Below are 19,838 nucleotides of genomic sequence, written 5' to 3' on the forward strand. Positions count from 1 at the left end.
GGTTGAATAATATAAACTTGCCTTTGTGGGCCAAAGATGGCCAAATATTGGCACTTCTGCAGAAATTCCTAAGGGATGGTGTTTTTTAAGGGCACAGTCACTATGGCCAAGTGGTCTAGCTTTGGATCCTGGCTCTGCCACTTCCTGTCACCTTGGTAAAGTATTTTGCCTGTTTGTGACTCAGTTTCCTCACCAGTAAAATGGGGATAATAATGGTAACTACCTGACAGGACTGTTTCAAAGATTGCATATTGATAATAGTTTCCCATCCTCGAGGCTCCATGGAAATGTAGCTGCTTTGGTTCCCATGACCATCCTCACCAAGTACCTCAATTTCATAAGGACAAGCACTCAGACCTCAGCACTGCAGTACCCTCCGCAGACCCCATAAATTTCCATTTCCGGGCAGATCTGATCCAGCTTCCCCCTCATGGTGATGTCAGACCTTGGTCCTCCACCCCTCTGGAGCTGGTTCAGTGTTCTGTCAGTTCCTCTTCAGCTTCATTTCACATAATGCACAGGCTTTCCCCTGCCTCCTTCCATAATGTGAGTGTAATGGTTCTGCATCCAGCCCAACTTCCTCTCTGACCAGTCCCTCACTTCCTCCTTGTTGCAGCGGGTTCCATGTCCACTCGCCCCTCCTGCCCCTACCTCTCCACCTCCTGTCTGATCCAGCCCAGGGACCAGCATCTCCTCTCCCCCTTCCCATAAACGAGCAGGCCACTGACTTGGTTGGCACCAGTGTTTTATTTCAGGGGGAAGGGCTTGAAGGCCCAGGTCTGTCCTGTGCACTCCTGGGGCCTCCAGCCTCTCACTTGGCCTTCGGGTTACGGAACTTGCGTCCAGCAAAGACAGCCTTGTCCCCAAGAGCCTCCTCAATCCTGGAAGGCAGACACGGTCAGGGCTGTGATATTCCAACCCAAAAGCCCTCAGCTCCTGATGCCCAGGCTCACTGTGCCCATGGTACCTCATGAGCTGATTGTATTTGGCCAGACGCTCTGAGCGGCATGGGGCACCAGTCTTGATCTGAAGAGAGAAGAATTCCAGGAGTTGCAAGAGATTAGAGAAGGGATTGCACCTGGCCCCGAGAGAGCAACCTGTGGTGGCATTCAGCTCTGGGGCAGGGAGCCAGGGACTCGAAGGAAACTCAGACACTGGGCAAAGGAGGGCCCAGGAGTACCTGTCCTGTGCAGAGCCCCACCACGAGGTCGGCGATGAAGGTGTCCTCGGTCTCTCCAGAGCGATGGCTCACCATCACCCCCCAGCCATTAGACTGAGCCAGTTTGCAGCTGGGTGGAGAGGACACTTGATAAGGCCTGGTGGGACTTCCTCAGGGTGAAAGGCAGGGGGCTGAGTGAGGCCTTTCCCTTTTATTTTGGGGAACGAGAGATGTGTGGGGAGGGTAAAGTTCTTGAGGAAAGAGAGAAGGGGAGATTCCTGATCTTAAATTTGGATTCCTGAGATGCTGGTGGGAAGAAGCAGAATCTGGGAGATGGGGATGGCAGGGGTAGGGATGGGTTGAGGCAGGGTGACAATGACCTAAGTTCCAGGGTCAGGTCAGGAGTTAGTCAAAGGTTCGAGGTGGAGAGAGCAGGGTGGGTCAGGAGCCAAGCGAGAGTCAGACCTGGAGTTAGTGGACAAGAGGGTAGCTGGAGAGGGTAGAGCTAGGTGGAGGGAGGCCATGATGCCCTGGGCCAGGAGGCACTCACGCCTGGATGGATTCAGTCACCGAGCCAATCTGGTTGACTTTCAACAGCAGGCAATTGCAAGCCTTCTTCTCCACCGCCTGGGCAATCCTTTTGGGGTTGGTGACTGTGAGGTCATCCCCCACAATCTGGATGTTGACCCCCGAGAGGAACGAGGTCCAGGTGGCCCAGTCATCCTGGTCAAAAGGATCCTCAATGGACACCACTGGTGGAGGAGGGAAGCAGAGTCGGGTTAAAGGTCAGAAGGGCCTCACAAAGGGGTAATGGGTCAGAAAATTGCAATGGGGCTAAGGATGGGAGGGATTGAGGTGGTGGCAGCAGAGCGGCCGAGGCCGGTGTGCTGAGCAGCTGCTGCAGACTTGGGCAGGAGCAGTGGAAGCCGGGGTCTCACCAGGGTAGTTCTTGATGAAGTTCTTGTACAGTTCGCCCAGCTTCTCTCCACTGATGTGCCGAGTGGGGTCATCAGGTGACTTGAAGTCGAGATCGTACTTCCCGTTGCGATAGAACTCAGATGCTGCTACATCCATGCCAATCACCACCTTGTCGGGGTAACCAGCCTCCTGGATGGCCGTCTTCAGCAGCTCTAGGGCTGGGAGAGGGCAAGGGAGGACTTGAGGCTCCAGTGCACCCCATCTCCGTGGGGACCCCCAGCGTCCTGCCCCTCCAAGTGCTCACACTGACCTTCATTGTTCTCCAGGATGTTGGGTGCAAAGCCACCCTCATCACCCACATTGGTGGCATCCTTCCCATACTTGGCTTTGATGACCCCCTTGAGGTGGTGGTAGACCTCGGCCCCAATGCGCATGGCTTCCCTGAAGGAGCTGGCTCCCACAGGCAGGATCATGAACTCCTGCATGGCCAGCTTGTTTCCAGCATGGGAGCCCCCGTTGATCACGTTGAAGGCCTGAGACGGGGAGAGGGTGCTCAGAACCTGGGCCAGTTTTTCCAGGAATCAAGAAGGGATTGGGGTGGCGGGGGTGGGGGGGTGAAGTCAACATGGAATCCTGGGTCCCCTACTTACTGAGTGGTCTAGATGAAAAATTTTACTCCTCAGAGCCTCTGCCCTCATTTTCATAAAATAGGGATATCATCTGCTTACCTGAAGGATCTTAGGTGAAAAATTAAGAGAAGTTGGATGCACAGTTCTTAGCATGCACACCTAACATTGTCATGGCACTCACTACAGGCCAGGCACTGCTCTAACTTCTTTACATATATTTTATTGGCTCATTTCGTTCTCTAAACCACCCTGTAACTAGGTACAGTTTATTATCCTTCACTTTACAGATGAGGAAACTGAGGCTCAGAGAAGTTCAATAAACTTGCCAGAAGTCACACAACTAGGTAAGAGACAAAACCAGGATTAGAACCCAGCAGCTTGTCTCCAGAGCTCAGGCTCTTATACAATCTGCCTAGTAAGTAACAATAAATGGTAACATTATTGTTGCGATTAAATTCAAAGGGTTTCCATAAAGAGCAAATTTGGTTTCATAAGGATTAAAGAAGACACAAAAATAAAACGCCCAGATCTTTGCCATGAAGAAGCTCTCCATCCAATCTGGCGTTGGGGCACAGCAGAATGAAAAAGTGGAGTAACTAAGCCTGGGATTGGAACGTGAAGGAGCCAGTTACATCTAGGGAAAGAAGCAGAGAGAGGTTGAAGGGAAGGTTTGGATTGTGGGAAAGGGGAAGGTTGGACGGCAGTAGGAGAGGTTCCATTTCAAGAAACTGTTTCTTGGAAGCTGGGTCTGGAAGGTGGATTTTCTGGGGGCTGCCCCTGCCCTCCCCTGATGGGTGGAGTGCCTGTGGGGTGTGACCTGGTGGCTGCACTCACAGGGACTGGAAGGATCAGCTCTGGGTTCCCCGCGAGATCTGCAATGTGTCGGTAAAGCGGCACCCCCTTCTCAGCTGCTCCAGCCTTACACACGGCCAGGGACACGCCCAGGATGGCATTGGCCCCAAACTTGGCTGGAGGAAGCAAGTATAAACTGTGAGTGCTCCACCCACAGGGTTTAGGGCTGTCTCCCAGAATGTCCCCTCTGGTCACCCCAGAAAGAATCCAGAGCTCCAAACCACTGGGCACTGAGTAAGTTAACATATCTCTTCCCCACCCTACCCGGCCCTGGGATCCCCCACCCTAGGGAAACTTGTCAACTTCATGTCTGTATCCACAGCCGGGCCCAAGCCTGGCATGGTGCAGGCATCAGGAAATGCCTGGGGGATGAGTACAAATCCCGCCCGTTACACTGTGCCCCAAAATGCAGGATGCAGAAATAATCCTAACCAGACCTCAGGCCACAGTCCTCCCCAACCCCGCCCCTGCATTCCAGCCCCTACCTCTGCCCTGGCCCCCACAGCCCATCCCCTGTCCCTAGCCCTTCACTCACATTTATTCTCTGTCCCATCCAGCTCAATCATAAATTTGTCAACTTTTTCTTGATCCACTACACTTAGTTTCTGAAAAGGGAAGTTTAAGGAGGGGAGAGCAGAAGTTAGATTTCTCAGGAGTCAGGATGTGAGCTAGAGGAAAAAGACATGCAGGTATCGGGTCAGAAGGCTTGGTTGGCCAAGCCTGAGCTTGTGGGGATGAGGCAGCAGGTGAAGGAGTGCGTCTTCTACTTGCCTTTTCCAGCAGCGCGGGGCCGAGGGTCTTGTTGATGTGTTCCACAGCTTTCAGGACGCCTGGAGAGGCCGCAAAGCAGGGGGTTCAGATCTCCTATGCAATCAGGTCTCTTCCCGCGGCCCCCAGCTCCTGGAGAACTTTCAGTTTCCCTTCCTCTTCCGATGCCCAGCCTTTTTGGCACCAGGGACCAATTTCATGGAAGACAGTTTTTGCATGGACCAGGCATGGGGTAGGGGTATGGGATGGTTTCCATATGACCCAAGTGCATTCTATTTATTGTGCACTTTATTTCTAATCTAATGTTGCCAGTGATCTGACAAGAGGTACCAGTCCGTGCCCTGGAGTTTGGGGACCCCTTCTCTACCTTATGCAGACATTTCATGCCACATCCTGAAAGCCTCCCTTGCATATGGCTCCTCCAGCCTTGGTCTTTCCTCACCTTTCCCCAGGTAGCGAGACTTGTCTCCATCTCTTAGTTCCAGAGCTTCATAGATACCTGTGGAAGCGCCACTGGGCACAGCTGCTCGGAATCGGCCTGGGATGGGAGGAATTGGAAGATCACAGAGAATCCCATTCACCTCCAAAGGGCCGAGGTCTCCTCTTGGAACCCGGAGACAGGGGGCAGTGTAGAGAGACCATGGCTCCTCACTGGGGGGGGGGGCGGGGGGGGGCGGAGTCAAGCTGGAAGAGCAAGGCCTGGGGAGAAGTCTGGAGAAGGGGATTCCAGAGAAAAGAGTGGATGTGGCATGCAGCTGGGGGGCAAAGGCAGATGGAGTTGGGGGTCTTCCTAGGTAAACCAATTCAATAGCCCTGGGTTACCCTTGGCCGTGTGCAGGTCCACCTCCACAGTGGGGTTGCCCCTGGAGTCCAGGATTTCCCGGGCAAAGATTTTCTGCATGGCCATGGCTGCAGGGTGAGAGGTGTGAATAAGTATGGACAGCTGATCCCTTAAGGAACCCCAAATCCCTTGCCCTTTAAGAGTCTTCCCCACCCCAAGGAGGCAGGTGCTGGAGCTAAAAATACCTCACAAAAAGGTCACAGACCAAAGTGGCAGGCACAGCCCCCTCCCCCACTCAGAACAGCTCCTATTCCACCCTCCCATCCTCAGAATACGGGGCCTCTCTTTTAAAACTCCACCACTTGCTGAACCCCATCTCCCACAAAGCTGCACTATGCCTTCTCCCTCCACCCCCTGGCCAAATACTCTATTTTCCATGGCTTCCTAGCCTTTAAAGCCTCTCCTGTTACTCTACCTCACTTTTCCTGCTCCTCAGCCTTCTCCAAATCCTCGGGGGCCCCAAATTCCACCACCTGGCTCCAACTCTAACTCCCCTTCTCCGTCATCTCTGTATGCCTCTCTTCACAGTCTCGTTTTCCTATCCTTGGGTACCCCCATCCTGTATGCTCCAACCCCTCCAGGATTCTTAAGCACAAGCTGACATTTCCCCCAGGCCAGCACAGCCCTCATCCTTTACCACCCCCATCCCCTGGGGCTGGAAGATTCACCAGACCTGGGATGTCTTCGCTGGGCTCTGAGTCTAGGTGGCAGCTGGGACAGTGTCAGCTCACCCCCTCTCAGGCCGGGAATTTATCCTGGAGCCACCCTGTACCCCAGCCAGCCCCGCCTCTCCCCCTCTCCATCCTCCCCCTGAAGCCAGGCTGGCAGCCAAGTGCCCACTACAGCCTAAAGCAGCAGCTTTGGGCCCTAGGCACCTGCCCCCTTCCCAAAAGGTCAGTGACTATCCCCTCCTTTCTCTGTTCTCCAATAAAAGTCCTTATTTTTAATTCCGCTCCTGGGGAGAAAGAGGAGAGGGGCTTCAGAATTGGGGGGAGGGGGCTCTCCCCGTGTCAGGATTGTATTCCTCTTTTGCAAAGGTTAAAGAGGAACTAGTGCCCTTTAGGAAAGGCCAAGGGTAACCTGAGCCCTACAGGGCTGGGGAGGGGGCCTGGAAAAGGGGCTGCAGGAGTGACATCCATAGCTCACTTGGCGGGCGGGGGACTGCCTCCGTCCTCAATGGGAGCTGGGGAGGGGGTTCCGGCCGAGAGCAGAGCTCTAAATTGAACTGCCCACTCAGAAGGCGAGAGGGTCTCACCTCTCAGGGTCCTCATGGCGGTCTCTCTCCGAGCCACCCCATCCTACCCTCTCCCGGCCGGCGAGGGGAGTGGGGGAGGGGGGGAGACAGACGAATTTAGACAGGCTCTAGGAGTTGGCGCGGCGCCCTGCTGATAGCGCTGGGACAGCACTTATCGCCTGCGTGGAAGCTGTCAGTCAGAAGCCCTTTCTCCACCGATCGCGACTGCTGGCGCTTTAGGGCGTGATCCCAGCCCACCAATGAATGGTGCTGAATCAAAAGTGACCCCCCAAAAAGTGAATGGACAGAAGGTGAAGTGCCCCTTTCTGAGCGTCTGACCGCCGGGGCCAGTCGGGTGGGCCTCTAGCACGGCGGGGAAGTGGGTCTCTGCAGTCTGTGACTCTCTCCGTCTCAGTGGGTGCGGCGCAAGTAAAGTCAGCCCTGACTTTGGCTGCAGCTCGGGCCAGGAGCGGAGGGCATGCGGGTTTCAAGCCGGCTGGCCGGCCGGCGGGCGAGGGTCACCGGCTTCTCGGCTCTTCGCCCCGGACTCGGGAGACCTAGCCTGCCGGCGCCCGAGCCGCCGGCGCCCGGTGACTCACCCCCAAGCTCTCTCCCGAGCTCCCCTCCCCGCCCTGCCCCGCGGTGTGTCTCCCAGCCTTCTCGCCAACCCCCCCACCCCCTTATCTCTGGCCGCTCCCTCTCGGGAGATTTCCACCCTGGGGTAGGGGGTGCGGTAGGCCAGAGGTCAGGATGGCGGGCGGGGAGCGCCGCCACGTGCCCGCCTGCGGCCCCGCCCGAGCTGGCCAGTGAGTCAGCCGCGGCGGCTGTCGAGGAACACTGGTTCGGGGGGCGTCGGGTGTTCCGTGGGTTCCGAGTGGCCGCGCCCGCTGCGGAGGTCAGGAGGGAAACGAAGCCCCTTCGCGCCCGGGAGCCGCCCCTCCCCCGAGGGACCGGAAGCGGCCTAGCCCCTCAGCGGCCCCGGCGGCCAGCGCGATCTAGAGTCACCTAAGCCGGACTCCAGGTCCTGCCCCACCCGCTTCCCGGTGGATAGCCAGCGAACTCATCGCACACAAGTTCTTAGCCTAAGTTTTACTGAAAAAGAAAAAAAAAAGAAAAAGAAAAACCCAAAAGGGCAAAGTTGAAGGGACTTTCCTCCTCTTGAAAAAGTTGCAATCTTGAGAAACCGCTTAGTATTCTTCCGCCTTGGAAAATAGGCCCGCCCGTCTGGCCCCACGGTGCTCAATGACCTCTGCAGACACGGGCCAAGGAGCACCCAAACTGCTGACCGGGGTTCGGGCAGGGCTGGGACGTGGAGTGAGGAATGAGGCTGGAGCTGATCCAGTGAGTCACAACCCCCTGGAGTCGAGGTGGGCTCCAGTGAGTACCGCTTGTGCCGCCCGGGCAGATGCTGGGGACAGAAGTGTCCCTGGTAGGTGCCTTCAATTCTGAAGACGGCCGGGGGCATTTGGTCTAATTTCCTTTTACTACCTTATTTCTTGAATAAATAAAATCAAGAGGGCAGAAGCGGCCAGGCACACGCCACGCCTCGCCTCCGCCCCTTCCGCCCGGCGGGAGACACGTCCCCGGCCTGCCTGCCTTCGCCGAGGGTCCAAATCAGTCACGCTTGGCGCGCCCGGGCGCGCGCCCGCGAAGCCCGCCGTCTGCCCTAACCGCCCCACGCGCTTTCCCTCCCGGCCCCGGCGCAGGCGCGGGCGCACGCGCCCCGCCGCCGCCCGCCGTTCCTGCCCCCGGCAGAGGTGGGGGAAGGGGGAGTCGTCCTGTTTAACCCTGAGTTACCCGAATCCTCTTTAATTTGCTAAATTTGCAGTTTGCTAATTCTTACTTCTTTCACTTTCCTTCTTCCCTCTGGCTCACTACCTTTCCTTCCACTAAAGTCTGATAGTTTAGGCGGAGTGGAGCGGGCCCTAATCTTAACCCATCCCCACCCACCCCGATTCTTTTTGCCTCGCTTTCCATCGAACTCTGCAAATTTTGCAATAGGGGGAGGGATTTTTTAAAATGCATTTGCAAAGTTCGGTATCTGGGCAGGAGAGGGGAGGGAGAGAGGGAGTGGGGAGCAAGCCCCGCCCCCACCGCCCTTTGCAAATAAAAATCTAGGGGGGTGGGGAGGAGCAGGAAGTGGCGGTGCGAGGGCTGCTGCACAGCTAGCAGAGCCGCGGTCCGGACGGCAGCGCGTGCCCCAAGCTCTCAGTCTTCCCCCGCCCGCCAGCCCGAGCCCAGCCCGCGGCCCCAGCAGCAGCCCCGAGAGCAGCCCCAATAGCAGCGCCATGGCCGGGTGGAACGCCTACATCGACAACCTCATGGCGGACGGGACCTGTCAGGACGCAGCCATCGTGGGCTATAAGGACTCGCCCTCCGTCTGGGCCGCCGTCCCCGGCAAGACCTTCGTCAACATCACGGTACTGAGAGGCCTGCACAGTCCTGGGGACTGGCCCGGCTTGGACCCTGAGGGAGGGACTCGGGTGGGGGCGGGCGCGGTCTGCGGAGGGCGGCGAAAGGCCGTGACCCGGTCCTTGCCCTGGAAGTGGCGCGAATGGCGGCTGCACGTGAGCGGGCCCCTCCATGGCCCCCTGAGTCCTCCGCCCCGGGCGGCGGCGCCCAGCCAGCCCGCCGCCCCGCTTTCCGCGACGGGGCGTTACATCCGGGGCACGGGGCGGGGAGGGTGCGCCGCCCGGTGCGGCGGCCCACTTCCGCCTCCTCCAGGGCGGGTCGGGCACGCGCCGTAGTTTCTACCCGGGATTTTGATTGAGCAGGGACTTGGGGACCCCGGGACCCCTAGCTCCACTTCCGGCCGCCAGCTCGCGCCCCTTCCACTATTGTTCCTCTGACGGGAGGGAGCCACAGTCGCATGGCCTGGGTCCCTGCCCCTCCCAACTCCATTAGAGAGGGCTAGGGCGCCACACGACGACCCCCTCCCCGCCAGTCGGCCGGTCGGACTCAGCATTCTTGAGACACCAGTCCCGGGAGTCCCCTCGCCTTCCCTTCCCGCCATCCGGCAGAGCCTGGAGCAGGGGAACTTTCTGAGAAGTTCTAGGACAGTATAAGTGAAGGAAGAAGGGATGACTACTGCTGTCCCCATCACCACCTCCCCTGTCCACACTGCCCGGAAGTGGGGAGGGGGAGCGGAAGTTCGAAAGGGGGGGAAGGGGATTTCCGGGCGGGAGGGGACCGGATGTGGGGATTTGGGGTGTAAGGGGGAGGGGAAGATACGTTCCCCGGGGTATCTAGACCCGAGAGCTGGCTGTCGGGTCTAGCCCCAGGCCCCCTCCAAAAGTTCTTCGACTTTCCCTGAATGCCCCCAGGCATCTGCTTCCTCATCTTAGAGCATAGATACCTGAACCTAAACTCTTAAGTTACTTAGAGACCCAGGCGTCCGGGCCCCTAACAACTCCTGCAGAACCTTTGACCAAATAAGGGCAAAGTTGCTTCTCCTGCTTTGCCCGCCCCCTCCCTTCCCCTCTTCGCTTCTGCTTTTCCTGAAGGAGAGTTCTGAGCATCCAAGGCTCTCCACTCCATTCTCTTAACTGGTTTTTGGCCCCATTTATTTACTGGGTTTGCTTTCCCTATTAAACGACACCTAAATCGACATCTGAGTCAGAGGACCATGTTGTCCCTTCCTTTTACCATTCTCTAGGTTTCAAGATCGTATTTTTGTGCACTTCCAACAATCCTTAGTTTCTCAAATTTCACGAATGTGTACAAAGCACATAACATACACCTTTCACCCCAGGGGGCTTAGCTTCCTTGAGAAATGGAAGACAGGTGAGAACTTTGGTGTATTGACTAACTTGCTGGGTGCTTGGTTCCCTTTTCAGCCTGCTGAGGTCGGTATCCTGGTTGGCAAAGACCGGTCAAGTTTTTTCGTGAATGGGCTAACGCTTGGGGGCCAGAAATGTTCTGTGATCCGGGACTCACTGCTGCAGGATGGAGAATTTACCATGGATCTTCGTACCAAGAGCACCGGTGGAGCCCCAACTTTCAACATCACTGTCACCATGACTGCCAAGAGTGAGTTCTTACCCATTCTCTAGCTCCAAAATCCTTAACGTACCTCCTTTTGTTAATCTTTTGGGTTCTTCTGTGTGGTCACTTAGTATGAAAGGATCAAACCAGGTTTCTACTCCCAGCCTGCCGGATGCTGGGGCATCGAATTGTTCCTCTAGTTCTCTCAGTGCCTCACCATACGGTGTAAAGAAGTTGAACTGTATTACCTCTTAAGTTCCTTCTTACCTTGAGCATTTTCAGAGGAGAAACTCCCTGTTTTCTTGGAGGAGGTAAAAGGTTCATCGTAAGTCAGCATTCTGCTCTTGTCTTTTGAGCTCTTTTGTGAAAACTTGGAGGTGGCCGACTCATCCACAGCCATTTCTAGCCTGAACACATGAGTCAACAGTCCGGGAGCCTTTGACCCCTAAATTTTACTGCGCTCCTTTCCAGCCTTTAAGCTTGATTTTCCCCTTTTGAAAAGACCTATTGTTTCAGGGTGACTGACAGCCTGCCTGTGTGTGGGGGGTTGGGAGAGATGAGGTTGGGTTACAGCCCCCAGGGTTGGACAGCTGCTGAACAGCTGGCAGGGGGTGGGGTGGTGACACCTGGGTCCTAGCCTCCTTTCTCTTTCCTCCAGCGCTAGTCCTGCTGATGGGCAAAGAAGGTGTCCACGGCGGTATGATCAACAAGAAATGTTATGAAATGGCTTCTCACCTGCGGCGTTCCCAGTACTGACCTCGTCTGGCCCTCCCCTCACCACTCCCCACTGCTTTTGCACCCCTCTCCTTCCCACACACATACATACACCATTTTTATTTTTTGGGCCATTACCCCACACCCCTTATTGCTGCCAAAACCACATGGGCTGGGGGCCCGGGCTGGATGGACAGACACCCCCTGCCCCCAACCCATACCCCTCCTGTGTGTGGTTGGAAAACTTTTTTGTTTTTTGGGTTTTTTTTCTGAATAAAAAAGATTCTACTAACAAGGTGCTGTGTGGTTTTAGCCTGGGTGTCAGGATGGAGAACAGCTCTTGTGACCTGTCTCCTTTATCCTGGCTTGGGGTTAGAAGCGGCAGGAGGGTTTAGGGACTACAAGGTCTAAGATTTTGAGCTTCTTGCTTTCATGTCCAGGATTAAACACCTGGCCAAATTGGCCAGGCCTTCTCCAATAACATATCCAGCGCTAGGTCCCCAGTGTGCTAGCTAACTGAATTGGTGGATAATGGAACAGAGCCATCCAGACCAGAGAATGGGTCCAGGCCTGCGGGCAAGGCAGAGCCAGTTGAGTCATCCTCATGTGTGGGTGGGGCTCTCCCTCTCTGAGTCACAACAGATGCCTACTGGGGCTGTCCCCAAGACGGCAGGTTAGCCTCCCCTCCCTACACACCCCTGTATGGTAGAAAGGGGCAGTTCCCCAAAAGATAATACATTTCCCTGTGTGAGAATGATCTCACCCTTCCTTAGTCCACAAAAACAGTTTTATTAACCCAGTAAGTGAAGACCCTGTCCCTTTGTACCCCGAACCCCTTCAAAAGGACGGAGCTGGGTAAGGGGAGAAATCTGGGGTGGAAGTGTTTCCTATCCCTCAAAACTAGAAGACTGGAGAGAGCAAGAGGGGCTGTGCAAACAGGTCATCAGAGGTGGTGCGGAAGGGAGTATTAAACCAGGATGGCAGCTGAAGAGGTAGAGGGTGAGGGGTCTGTTGAAGACCCAGGAAAGACAAGGGGGGCTGGAGCTAGAGAGCCAAAGGAGGAGGGAGGTGTGGGGCTGGAGCCCAGAAGAGGGGTCCGTTCTGAGGCAGGCTGGTCCCTTGGCTCCCCTTCCTCATCACCCTCTTGTCCCTGGGTTTCTTCCTCCTGCTCATCCCCAGGACCCCGATGCACAGGCTGCTTGCAGATGGGGCAGGTCTTCCGGGTTTGAGTGAGCCAGGGGTCCACACAGCGGCTGTGATAAGCTGCCAAGAGGAATGAGGTAAAGCACCTGATGCCTGCTGGGGGCCTGGGGACATGGGCACAGGAAGTGAGGGCCTCACCGTGAGCACAGGGGAGTATCCTCAGCTTGTCCCCATCCTCATATTCGTCCAGGCAGATGGCACACACATCATACTGGTCTCCTAGTGGAAGAAGAAAGTCTTACAGAACCATTCTGAACCAGGGCCCACAGGAAGTCACTCTGGGAGGCCTGTGCTAAACCTGCAAGATATTTTTCTGTCTCTAAAGAGCCAGAGGAAGAGCTAAGATGAGCAGGGTGGAACATGAGGAATCTGGGGTTAGAAGGCACAAGCAAAGAGAAGCAGAGGTAAGAAGGGAAGTGGGTTTTCTGGGGGTTAGTGTGAGTGGAGAGATAATGAGTGGGAGGAGAGGAAGTGGGGCGGGGCTTCTGCCATAGCCTTATAAGGGCATTGAAGGCTCCAGGCCTGAAGACCCAGCCCCTTCTTACCTGTGCCTTCCTTCTCTGGCAGCATCTTCCCCACTCCTTCCATTTTTCTGCTTCATCCACCTTCTCTCTTACGAGAAAGGTCCTCCATCTTTCCCCCTCCCCCCAACTATTCCATTTAATCATCTTTGTTTTCCATCTCCTGCTCTAAAACCTGTTCTGTCCTTTTATGTACGGGTTTAAAAAGGAAAGATGGCATCTCAAACTGACATCTCCCTACCATCTCTGCCCCTTATCTCCTGGGCTTCAGCTCCTTCAGAACCAGGTAAGCGGTGGGAAAGGCCTGCTCTTAACCCTCCTCACCCTTCAGATAGTCATGTGTAGGGATCTGTTTCAGCTGCTCTTTGGTCAGTCGATTCCGCTGGAGCCGTTTCCTATGCTGGATGCAACGAACTATCTGGTGAAAGGGAGTGGATGCATCAGTCTTAGAAGAAATCTGGACAATCCAGTATAAACCATCCCTGTCTTGCAACCCCAGAGCCAATCTGGCTTTAAAATCTGGCCTTGACTCTTCCCATCTTGGTCCCTGAGCTACTCACCATCACTGCTCCCATGGCCAAAACCAGCAGTCCTACAATCCCTGTGAAAGGGATGAGGTAATAGCCCAAGGGGAAGCTATTGTCTGGGACCAGAAGCACCCGAGCCCTGGGAAAAGGAAGACAAATATCAGAGGGGCGGAAAAGGCAAAAGGGCAAAGAAAGAGGGACAAAGTAACTGGCTCTGGACAGGGCGGGTGGGGATGGGGGAGAAAGTACCAAGAGGAAGAGTATGATGGGCCTGAGGCTGAATGGTTGGGGCACAGGCTTGGGCTCCAGGATGGCATGGAAGTGCTGAAGGAAGAGTAGGAAGGAGGGACAGGTCCTACCCCTTCTCGTAGACAAAGAGGGCACGCAGGTACTCGGAGCTCCTCTCCCCAATAAACACAGACGGGATCCAGATCTGCTGCTGGATTTCCTCTGCAGGGATGAGGGCATTACACTGGGGACCCAAGCTGCCACACGAATCCTTTGACTCTCTTGTCCCATCCCACCCAAAGCACTGATTTCCCTAAGGCTCCACCCCTCCTGCCACCCTCTCAGTCTAAGCTCTACTGAAAATGTAGATGTCCAGCCTTACCACTATTCCACACCATGTTCAGAAGTTCATTGGAATTCACATTGTGTACCACAGCTGCACCATACCCAGCCTTCTGAGCATTTAGGACCTAGGGAGAAAAGGCAGATAAGAAACTGTCATGGGCGTTGCCACCTTTCGTGCCTGGCGCTCACCCTCCCAGCTCCCACACCACATTCAGCAACCTTGAGGTCAAAGTTGCAGTCGAATCTTCGAAGCAGTGCAATAAAGACTGACCCGTTGACCGGGGCTGGGGGTGGTGGGGCAATGGGGCTGCAGGCATTGTCTGGGTGAGCCTCCACAAGGAAGCCCTGGGGAAGAGAAGCAAACAACAGTTGGATTTCATATCCCTGGGTTCTGCTCCCCACAGGTTCCACCATGCACACTGGCTCCCACATCCCGCACATCCTCGTTCCTGGGGTTGGTCTGAACAACCACACCAAAGTCGGAAATCTACCTCTTAACCTTCTGAAGATGCAATTCTGGGCAAACAACAGCCCTTTACTAGATTCTGCATCATCCCTCTCTTTCCCACATGAGCTAATCTGTACCCCCACTCCTGGCTAATTCTTCGGCCTTCCAGTTCCCCACTCACTGTAATTCGATTCTCCATTCATCCACATCACTTTCTCAAGTTATTTCACATTCTCTGCTCTAGTACATACTTGTTTGTTTTTTTTTAAAAAAGGAGGTATTTGTGCTGAGCCCCCTGTTACCAAACTCAATACTTCCCCCAAGAATGGAATCTTAAACCAGTCTATCTGGAGTTACATGGTCAGCATTAGTGAAGTAATCTGCCTGATAGACCCCTTCTGTCCCCTAAAGCAAGGTGATTTTGCCACAAACAAATCTTTGCTGGTATAACTCTTGTCCCACCCCTTTCTGCCCGTAAATCTTTCATTTTGTATAGTTCTTCAGAGATCTATCTGCTGGGTTCATGGGTCATTAAATAAAAGCCAGTAAGAGCTTTAAAATTCAGTCCTGTTGAATTTTATTTCTTAACACCTCCCTTTAATTTTCCAATTACCCATTTTACAAACAATAATACTGGTATTTATGGCCCAACTGAGTTCCTGCTATATGGTAGTCTGTGAAAAAGTACTACAAAACTGCTTGTCTAATTTAACCCTCCCAATAATCCTGTGATAAGTTCTATTATTTTCCCATTTTACAGTAAAACAAACTAAGGCTCAGAGAGATACTTAACTTGTCAAGATCATAAGGGCAGTAAGGCTCTAGAGACCCCACTGATGAGCACCACTAGCCTTACCTGTTATCTTAGTCCACTTTCAGTTTCCCTTCCGAGGCCCAGAGTTCTAGGAGTAGACTTCGTCTTTTACCTCCAGATTCTGGATTGCCACCACACTAGACGTGCTCTTGCACTTAGTCCTAACTTGACACTTTTCCCACTAACAGCTTCATCCAAGAAAGCCTCCTGAACCTCCACCCAGGAGAGAGAATTTAAGGAAACAGGAAAAAGGGAAGAAAATCACCTGAAGTCCCTCCTGGCTCAAAGCAGCCCCGAAGAGAGCTGGGAGGTCTGCAAAATCCATGCTGGCATTGTGGTCCGAGATCTGCGGACAAGAGTCCGTGTTGGCCCTTTAGTCTGCAAACTCTCCCTTCAGCGCCCTTCCCCCATTGGCCCCTCCGACTCACCGCTCGAATGAGCCCCCGGCTGGGGGCCGCTCCCCACAGCACAGTGACCACAACCACAGGAAGCGGGAAGGCCGCAGGGTGCATGGCAGCGGGAGGAGAGGCGGAGGGGGCCGCGTCCGGATAACAGGAACAGAAACGGAGTTCTGCGCCCTCTCTGGCCCTCCTTCAGGATCCCAGGGGTCCAACCACCCCCAGGTCCCACTTCCCAGCTACATGGGGGCTCGGGAAAGGACCTCCGACTCGGGGAGTGAGGTACCCAACTAGTCTATTGGAGCTGGGAGGGAGAGACTAAAAATAACCCTTTTCTGATATAGGAATAAAACCGGGAAAGGGGACGGAGACCAGCACAGGTGACAGAAAAACTTCTGGAAGGGAGGGGGAGCTCAAAGGGGTGGGACTTCCGGCCAGGTGGGCCGTCTTCCCATCCCCTGGAAAAGAGTTTCCGGCAAGGAAAGTCAGGCCGCTTCCAGCATTGGACGCTCACGACTAAGGACTTCCGGTTCTAAAAGACCGATTAAAAGAAAGGTCAGAGGTGGAGGCAGTGCCTGTGGCGATGAAAGGAGCACCGATGCATCAGATGACTACTTAGTCGTTTCCCCGCTAGTGCCTAGGACCCTGCAACACCCCGGTTTACAAACCTGCCCTCCTTCTGGCCGCCGCGGTACCTTCAAGTCTCGCGAGAGGCTTCACCACATTTCCCTCCCACCAGCTGACAGCTTCCTCTATGTATCGCGAGAGACCGCCTAATTCTGACTAGCCTAGCTCAGTCCATCTCGCGAGATCTTTAGATACCCTCCTCTCCGTTTTCCCGCGATTCCAATCCGATAAAAATTGCGCCTTAGCTTCGGCTTCCAAAATCAGCCACACCCCTTCCCGCATCCATTCTTGAAGCTCCTCCTTCAGCTCCGCCTTACTCCCGGCCGCCTTTGCGCTCGCGCCTGCGCCTGCGCCAACTTCCAGCTAGCGCTGGACCTGAGAGCTGGAGGGGTGTGCGCGCGCGCCCTCGCCCCTGTTGCGCGCGCGGTGTCACCTTGGGCGCGAGCGGGGCCGCGCGCGCACGGTACCGCGAGCCGAGGGCCATTGAGTGGCGATGGCGGCGACGGCGAGTCCCGGGGCTTCTGGGATGGACGGGAAGCCCCGTACCTCCCCTAAGTCCGTCAAGTTCCTGTTTGGGGGCCTGGCCGGGTAAGCTCAGGCCCCAGGGATGGGACAGGAGGAGGAAGGGACGGGTGCAAGGAACCGGGCCCGGTTCTTCTTTGGGTGTGTTGCAGTGAACCGAGCTGACACGGGGTCAGTGCCGTCCCCATCGTATTGCAAGATACTTGATAGGCTGCCAGGATCTTTTCACCCATCGCAGGGCCTCTGGGCTGCATGCACGACCCCCACCAGACCAGCTGAGTTTCCCAACCTATTGCTTGACTTCGGGACTGTATGGGGTTTCAGGTCATTGCATGGCTCCTGCTGGACTATATGGGGTCCCAGATCATGAATGCCCACCTCTCCTTGGATTGGACTGCACGCAGTCCCGGGGTCACTGCTTGACACCCTTGTTGCTGCGTGAAACGCTTTCATTGCATGGTCCCTTCTGGACTGCTGGACTTTTAAGACCCATTGCTCTTGATACAGGTAGAGACTCTTGTACACGTGCCCACCAGCTCCTGAACACTTAGTCAGTGGCATGGCAGGCCCTGCCCTTTGTGACCTCTTGTTGCTGAGCTCCAAGGGACTTTGGTAGATCTGAGACACCTAGCCGTTGATGCCACCCCTGTCTTCCCCCAGGATGGGAGCTACAGTTTTTGTGCAGCCCTTGGACCTCGTGAAGAACCGGATGCAGCTGAGTGGGGAAGGAGCCAAGACACGAGAGTACAAAACCAGCTTCCATGCCCTCACCAGCATCCTGAGAGCAGAAGGGCTGAGGGGCATTTACACCGGGTACTGGGGCCAAAGGATGGGGGTAGGTTGTGGGTTGTCAGCTCTAGACCTGGGCTTGACTCAGACCCCTGCACTCCTCTCCCCAGGCTATCAGCTGGCCTGTTGCGCCAGGCCACCTACACTACTACTCGCCTTGGTATCTATACCGTGCTGTTTGAGCGCCTGACTGGGACTGATGGTACACCCCCTGGCTTTCTGCTGAAGGCCGTGATTGGCATGACTGCAGGTGCAACTGGTGCCTTTGTGGGGACACCAGCTGAGGTGGCTCTTATCCGCATGACCGCTGATGGCCGGTGAGTTCTAGGTCTGAGCCTGCCCCCAGCACCATTCCCTGGAATCTAGTATGAAAGAAGTGATTTCTTATCCTAGATCTAGGGCACAGCATTCACCTGTTCACAGCATTCTGGCTTTCCTTTCTTTGCGCCTGTGGGGGCAGAGTGGTCTAGCCCGAACTTGGCCTCTCCCTGCCTTCCCACCAGGCTTCCAGTTGACCAGCGTCGTGGCTACAAAAACGTGTTTAATGCCCTGTTTCGAATTGTCCAGGAAGAGGGGGTCCTCACACTATGGAGGGTGAGTAGAGGGGCTGGAGACTTAGGGGACCTGGGGTCCAGTCTTGGGCATTTCTGACTCCCCCTCCACCCCTCACCCCAGGGCTGCATCCCTACCATGGCTCGGGCTGTCGTCGTTAACGCCGCCCAGCTTGCCTCCTACTCCCAGTCCAAGCAGTTTTTACTGGACTCAGGTGAGACCCAGAGCTGAGCCCTCAGCTCCCAGCTAGCCTGGACCAGCTTCGAGCTGACTGCCACCCCCTGCTCCACCTCCCCCAGGCTACTTCTCTGACAACATCCTGTGCCACTTCTGTGCTAGCATGATCAGTGGCCTGGTCACCACTGCTGCCTCCATGCCCGTGGACATTGTCAAGACCCGGTGAGTATCTGGACAATCTGCACAGACCTGGGCCTGGAGAGGGATGAGAAAGGCCCTCTTATGTCTTCATGTCCCTGCCTCCTGTCCTTCAGGATTCAGAACATGCGGATGATTGATGGGAAGCCAGAATACAAGAATGGGCTGGTGAGGAACCAGAGCCTGGGGCTTGGGCTGCAGGATCGGATGCTGGGAGGCAGGGGGAGAAGGCGGTAGCTGGGTAAGAGGAAGGGGACCCCAGAGGCTAGGTCCTAGCCTCAGTGCCCTGCCTGCCTTCCTGTCTAGGATGTGCTGGTGAAGGTCGTCCGCTACGAGGGCTTCTTCAGCCTGTGGAAGGGCTTTACACCATACTATGCCCGCCTGGGCCCCCACACTGTCCTCACTTTCATCTTCTTGGAGCAGATGAACAAGGCCTACAAGCGTCTCTTCCTCAGTGGCTGAGGCAGGTGAGGGGCCTGGAGTCACTGCACCGGGCCTCCGTTTCACCCCCTGCTCCTACAGTCAGTGTGCCCCCCAACCCTGGGGGCCTGGACTCTGCTACCCTGGGCCCCCTCTATTTATTTTCCCAACACAGTGTGGTTCCCTGCTCTACGGTTAAAGACTTTGGTCTGTCCTGCCCAGCTCCAGCTTGCCCTCCTTGCCCTGATCAGCATCATCTCTGTCCCTGGCTATACCTTGGGGGGACCTTGGAAGCTCACTGGGGATTTCTGGGGCCTCCTTGGATATTAGTTTCAGGACACATAGGACAGCAGAAGTCCCTCCGTTCTCAGTGGGGAAACCAAGGCAGGGCTGAAGGGACAGGAGATAGCAGAAGCCGTCAAGATGATCAAAGGTCTGCAGTAGGAGGACGTGGCCCTTCCTCCACCTCACTGAGGACATAATCAATAAATTGGATTGCTGACACCACCCCCAAATCTGGAGAGTTGTGGGCACAGGACGGGGAGGAGACCGGACAAATGAGCAGATGCTCCTGGAGAATAGGAACTGGAGTTTGTAAGAAAATTATTAAAGAAAGAGCACTCACGGTTTTTATACAAGTGTTATATATAAATCAGTCATATTGCAGCAGCTGACATGAGAAAAACCCAAACTCCAGTCTTCCCAGCCGCTCCCCCAAGAATTCTGCAGACGCCCAGGTTGTCTCATGTAATCCCCAGGAAGAGCCTTGGGAGTCTGGTGACTGCTTCTGCAGCCTGAAGAGGGAGGGATTACAGCCTGAGAGGAGAAGGCTGACCTTTGAGGGTGGGGGCGGGGGGAGCAGGTCATGGAGCGGACACACAGTCAGGCCCCCAGAGCCTGGAGGCTTAGGAAGAGGAAGATGTTTGCCAGAGACTTGATCTGGGCCACAGGCTGGGGAGGGTGATTGCCT

At 55.3% G+C, this 19,838-nt stretch overlaps 4 protein-coding genes across 7 annotated transcripts; 2 read left to right on the forward strand and 2 right to left on the reverse strand.

The window, feature by feature from the left end:
* Nucleotides 1–728: 728 nt before the first annotated feature.
* Nucleotides 729–6,453, reverse strand: ENO3 (enolase 3). Of its 2 annotated transcripts, none has more exons than XM_052657067.1 (12): nt 6,423–6,453; nt 5,149–5,235; nt 4,769–4,864; nt 4,330–4,388; nt 4,094–4,163; nt 3,541–3,674; nt 2,388–2,610; nt 2,098–2,295; nt 1,710–1,911; nt 1,181–1,289; nt 968–1,026; nt 729–881 (listed from the first exon to the last, which is right to left on the reverse strand). In XM_052657067.1, exons 1-12 carry the CDS (start codon nt 6,436–6,438, stop codon nt 812–814), a joined length of 1,323 nt encoding a protein of 440 aa, XP_052513027.1. In that variant the 5' UTR covers nt 6,439–6,453; the 3' UTR covers nt 729–811. The 2 variants fall into 2 exon arrangements, with proteins under 2 accessions (XP_052513027.1, XP_052513028.1); XM_052657068.1 differs by lacking the exon at nt 6,423–6,453 and adding an exon at nt 5,841–5,911.
* PFN1 (profilin 1) lies at nt 3,728–11,388 on the forward strand. Of its 3 annotated transcripts, none has more exons than XM_052657069.1 (4): nt 3,728–3,792; nt 8,632–8,821; nt 10,238–10,430; nt 11,044–11,388. In XM_052657069.1, exons 1-4 carry the CDS (start codon nt 3,737–3,739, stop codon nt 11,139–11,141), a joined length of 537 nt encoding a protein of 178 aa, XP_052513029.1. In that variant the 5' UTR covers nt 3,728–3,736; the 3' UTR covers nt 11,142–11,388. The 3 variants fall into 3 exon arrangements, with proteins under 3 accessions (XP_052513029.1, XP_052513031.1, XP_052513030.1); XM_052657071.1 differs by lacking the exon at nt 3,728–3,792 and adding an exon at nt 6,687–6,712; XM_052657070.1 differs by lacking the exon at nt 3,728–3,792 and adding an exon at nt 7,708–7,742.
* A 487-nt stretch (nt 11,389–11,875) lies between these two features.
* RNF167 (ring finger protein 167) lies at nt 11,876–16,488 on the reverse strand. The gene is made up of 9 exons (XM_052657461.1): nt 15,614–16,488; nt 15,451–15,531; nt 14,143–14,268; nt 13,961–14,048; nt 13,710–13,800; nt 13,384–13,489; nt 13,148–13,241; nt 12,441–12,521; nt 11,876–12,362 (listed from the first exon to the last, which is right to left on the reverse strand). The coding sequence occupies exons 1-9, from the start codon at nt 15,695–15,697 to the stop codon at nt 12,067–12,069; spliced, it is 1,047 nt and encodes a 348-aa protein (XP_052513421.1). The 5' UTR covers nt 15,698–16,488; the 3' UTR covers nt 11,876–12,066.
* A 74-nt stretch (nt 16,489–16,562) lies between these two features.
* Nucleotides 16,563–19,375, forward strand: SLC25A11 (solute carrier family 25 member 11). Its single transcript, XM_052657462.1, has 8 exons — nt 16,563–16,798; nt 17,393–17,545; nt 17,632–17,838; nt 18,025–18,115; nt 18,197–18,287; nt 18,373–18,472; nt 18,565–18,616; nt 18,755–19,375. The coding sequence occupies exons 1-8, from the start codon at nt 16,704–16,706 to the stop codon at nt 18,908–18,910; spliced, it is 945 nt and encodes a 314-aa protein (XP_052513422.1). The 5' UTR covers nt 16,563–16,703; the 3' UTR covers nt 18,911–19,375.
* The last annotated feature ends 463 nt before the right edge of the window (nt 19,376–19,838 follow it).

The sequence above is a fragment of the Budorcas taxicolor genome, chromosome 19 (genome assembly GCF_023091745.1).
Source record: "Budorcas taxicolor isolate Tak-1 chromosome 19, Takin1.1, whole genome shotgun sequence".
In the NCBI taxonomy this organism is placed as follows: domain Eukaryota; kingdom Metazoa; phylum Chordata; class Mammalia; order Artiodactyla; family Bovidae; genus Budorcas; species Budorcas taxicolor.

Coding starts and splice junctions, on each gene's coding strand:
- SLC25A11 (XM_052657462.1), top strand. CDS start 16,704: ATGGCGGCGACGGCGAGTCCCGGGGCTTCTGGGATGGACGGGAAGCCC. Junction 18,288..18,372: donor GCAGTTTTTACTGGACTCAG/GTGAGACCCAGA, acceptor CACCTCCCCCAG/GCTACTTCTCTGACAACATC. Junction 18,617..18,754: donor CAGAATACAAGAATGGGCTG/GTGAGGAACCAG, acceptor CTTCCTGTCTAG/GATGTGCTGGTGAAGGTCGT.
- RNF167 (XM_052657461.1), bottom strand. CDS start 15,697: ATGCACCCTGCGGCCTTCCCGCTTCCTGTGGTTGTGGTCACTGTGCTG. Junction 14,269..15,450: donor TGAGCCAGGAGGGACTTCAG/GTGATTTTCTTC, acceptor TCTCTTCCCCAG/GGCTTCCTTGTGGAGGCTCA. Junction 13,801..13,960: donor GAACATGGTGTGGAATAGTG/GTAAGGCTGGAC, acceptor TCATCCCTGCAG/AGGAAATCCAGCAGCAGATC.
- PFN1 (XM_052657069.1), top strand. CDS start 3,737: ATGTCCCCTCTGGTCACCCCAGAAAGAATCCAGAGCTCCAAACCACTG. Junction 3,793..8,631: donor TCCAAACCACTGGGCACTGA/GTAAGTTAACAT, acceptor CCCGCCCGCCAG/CCCGAGCCCAGCCCGCGGCC. Junction 8,822..10,237: donor AGACCTTCGTCAACATCACG/GTACTGAGAGGC, acceptor TTCCCTTTTCAG/CCTGCTGAGGTCGGTATCCT.
- ENO3 (XM_052657067.1), bottom strand. Junction 4,865..5,148: donor GGACCTGCACACGGCCAAGG/GTAACCCAGGGC, acceptor CTCCCATCCCAG/GCCGATTCCGAGCAGCTGTG. Junction 1,027..1,180: donor TGGGGCTCTGCACAGGACAG/GTACTCCTGGGC, acceptor TTCTCTCTTCAG/ATCAAGACTGGTGCCCCATG.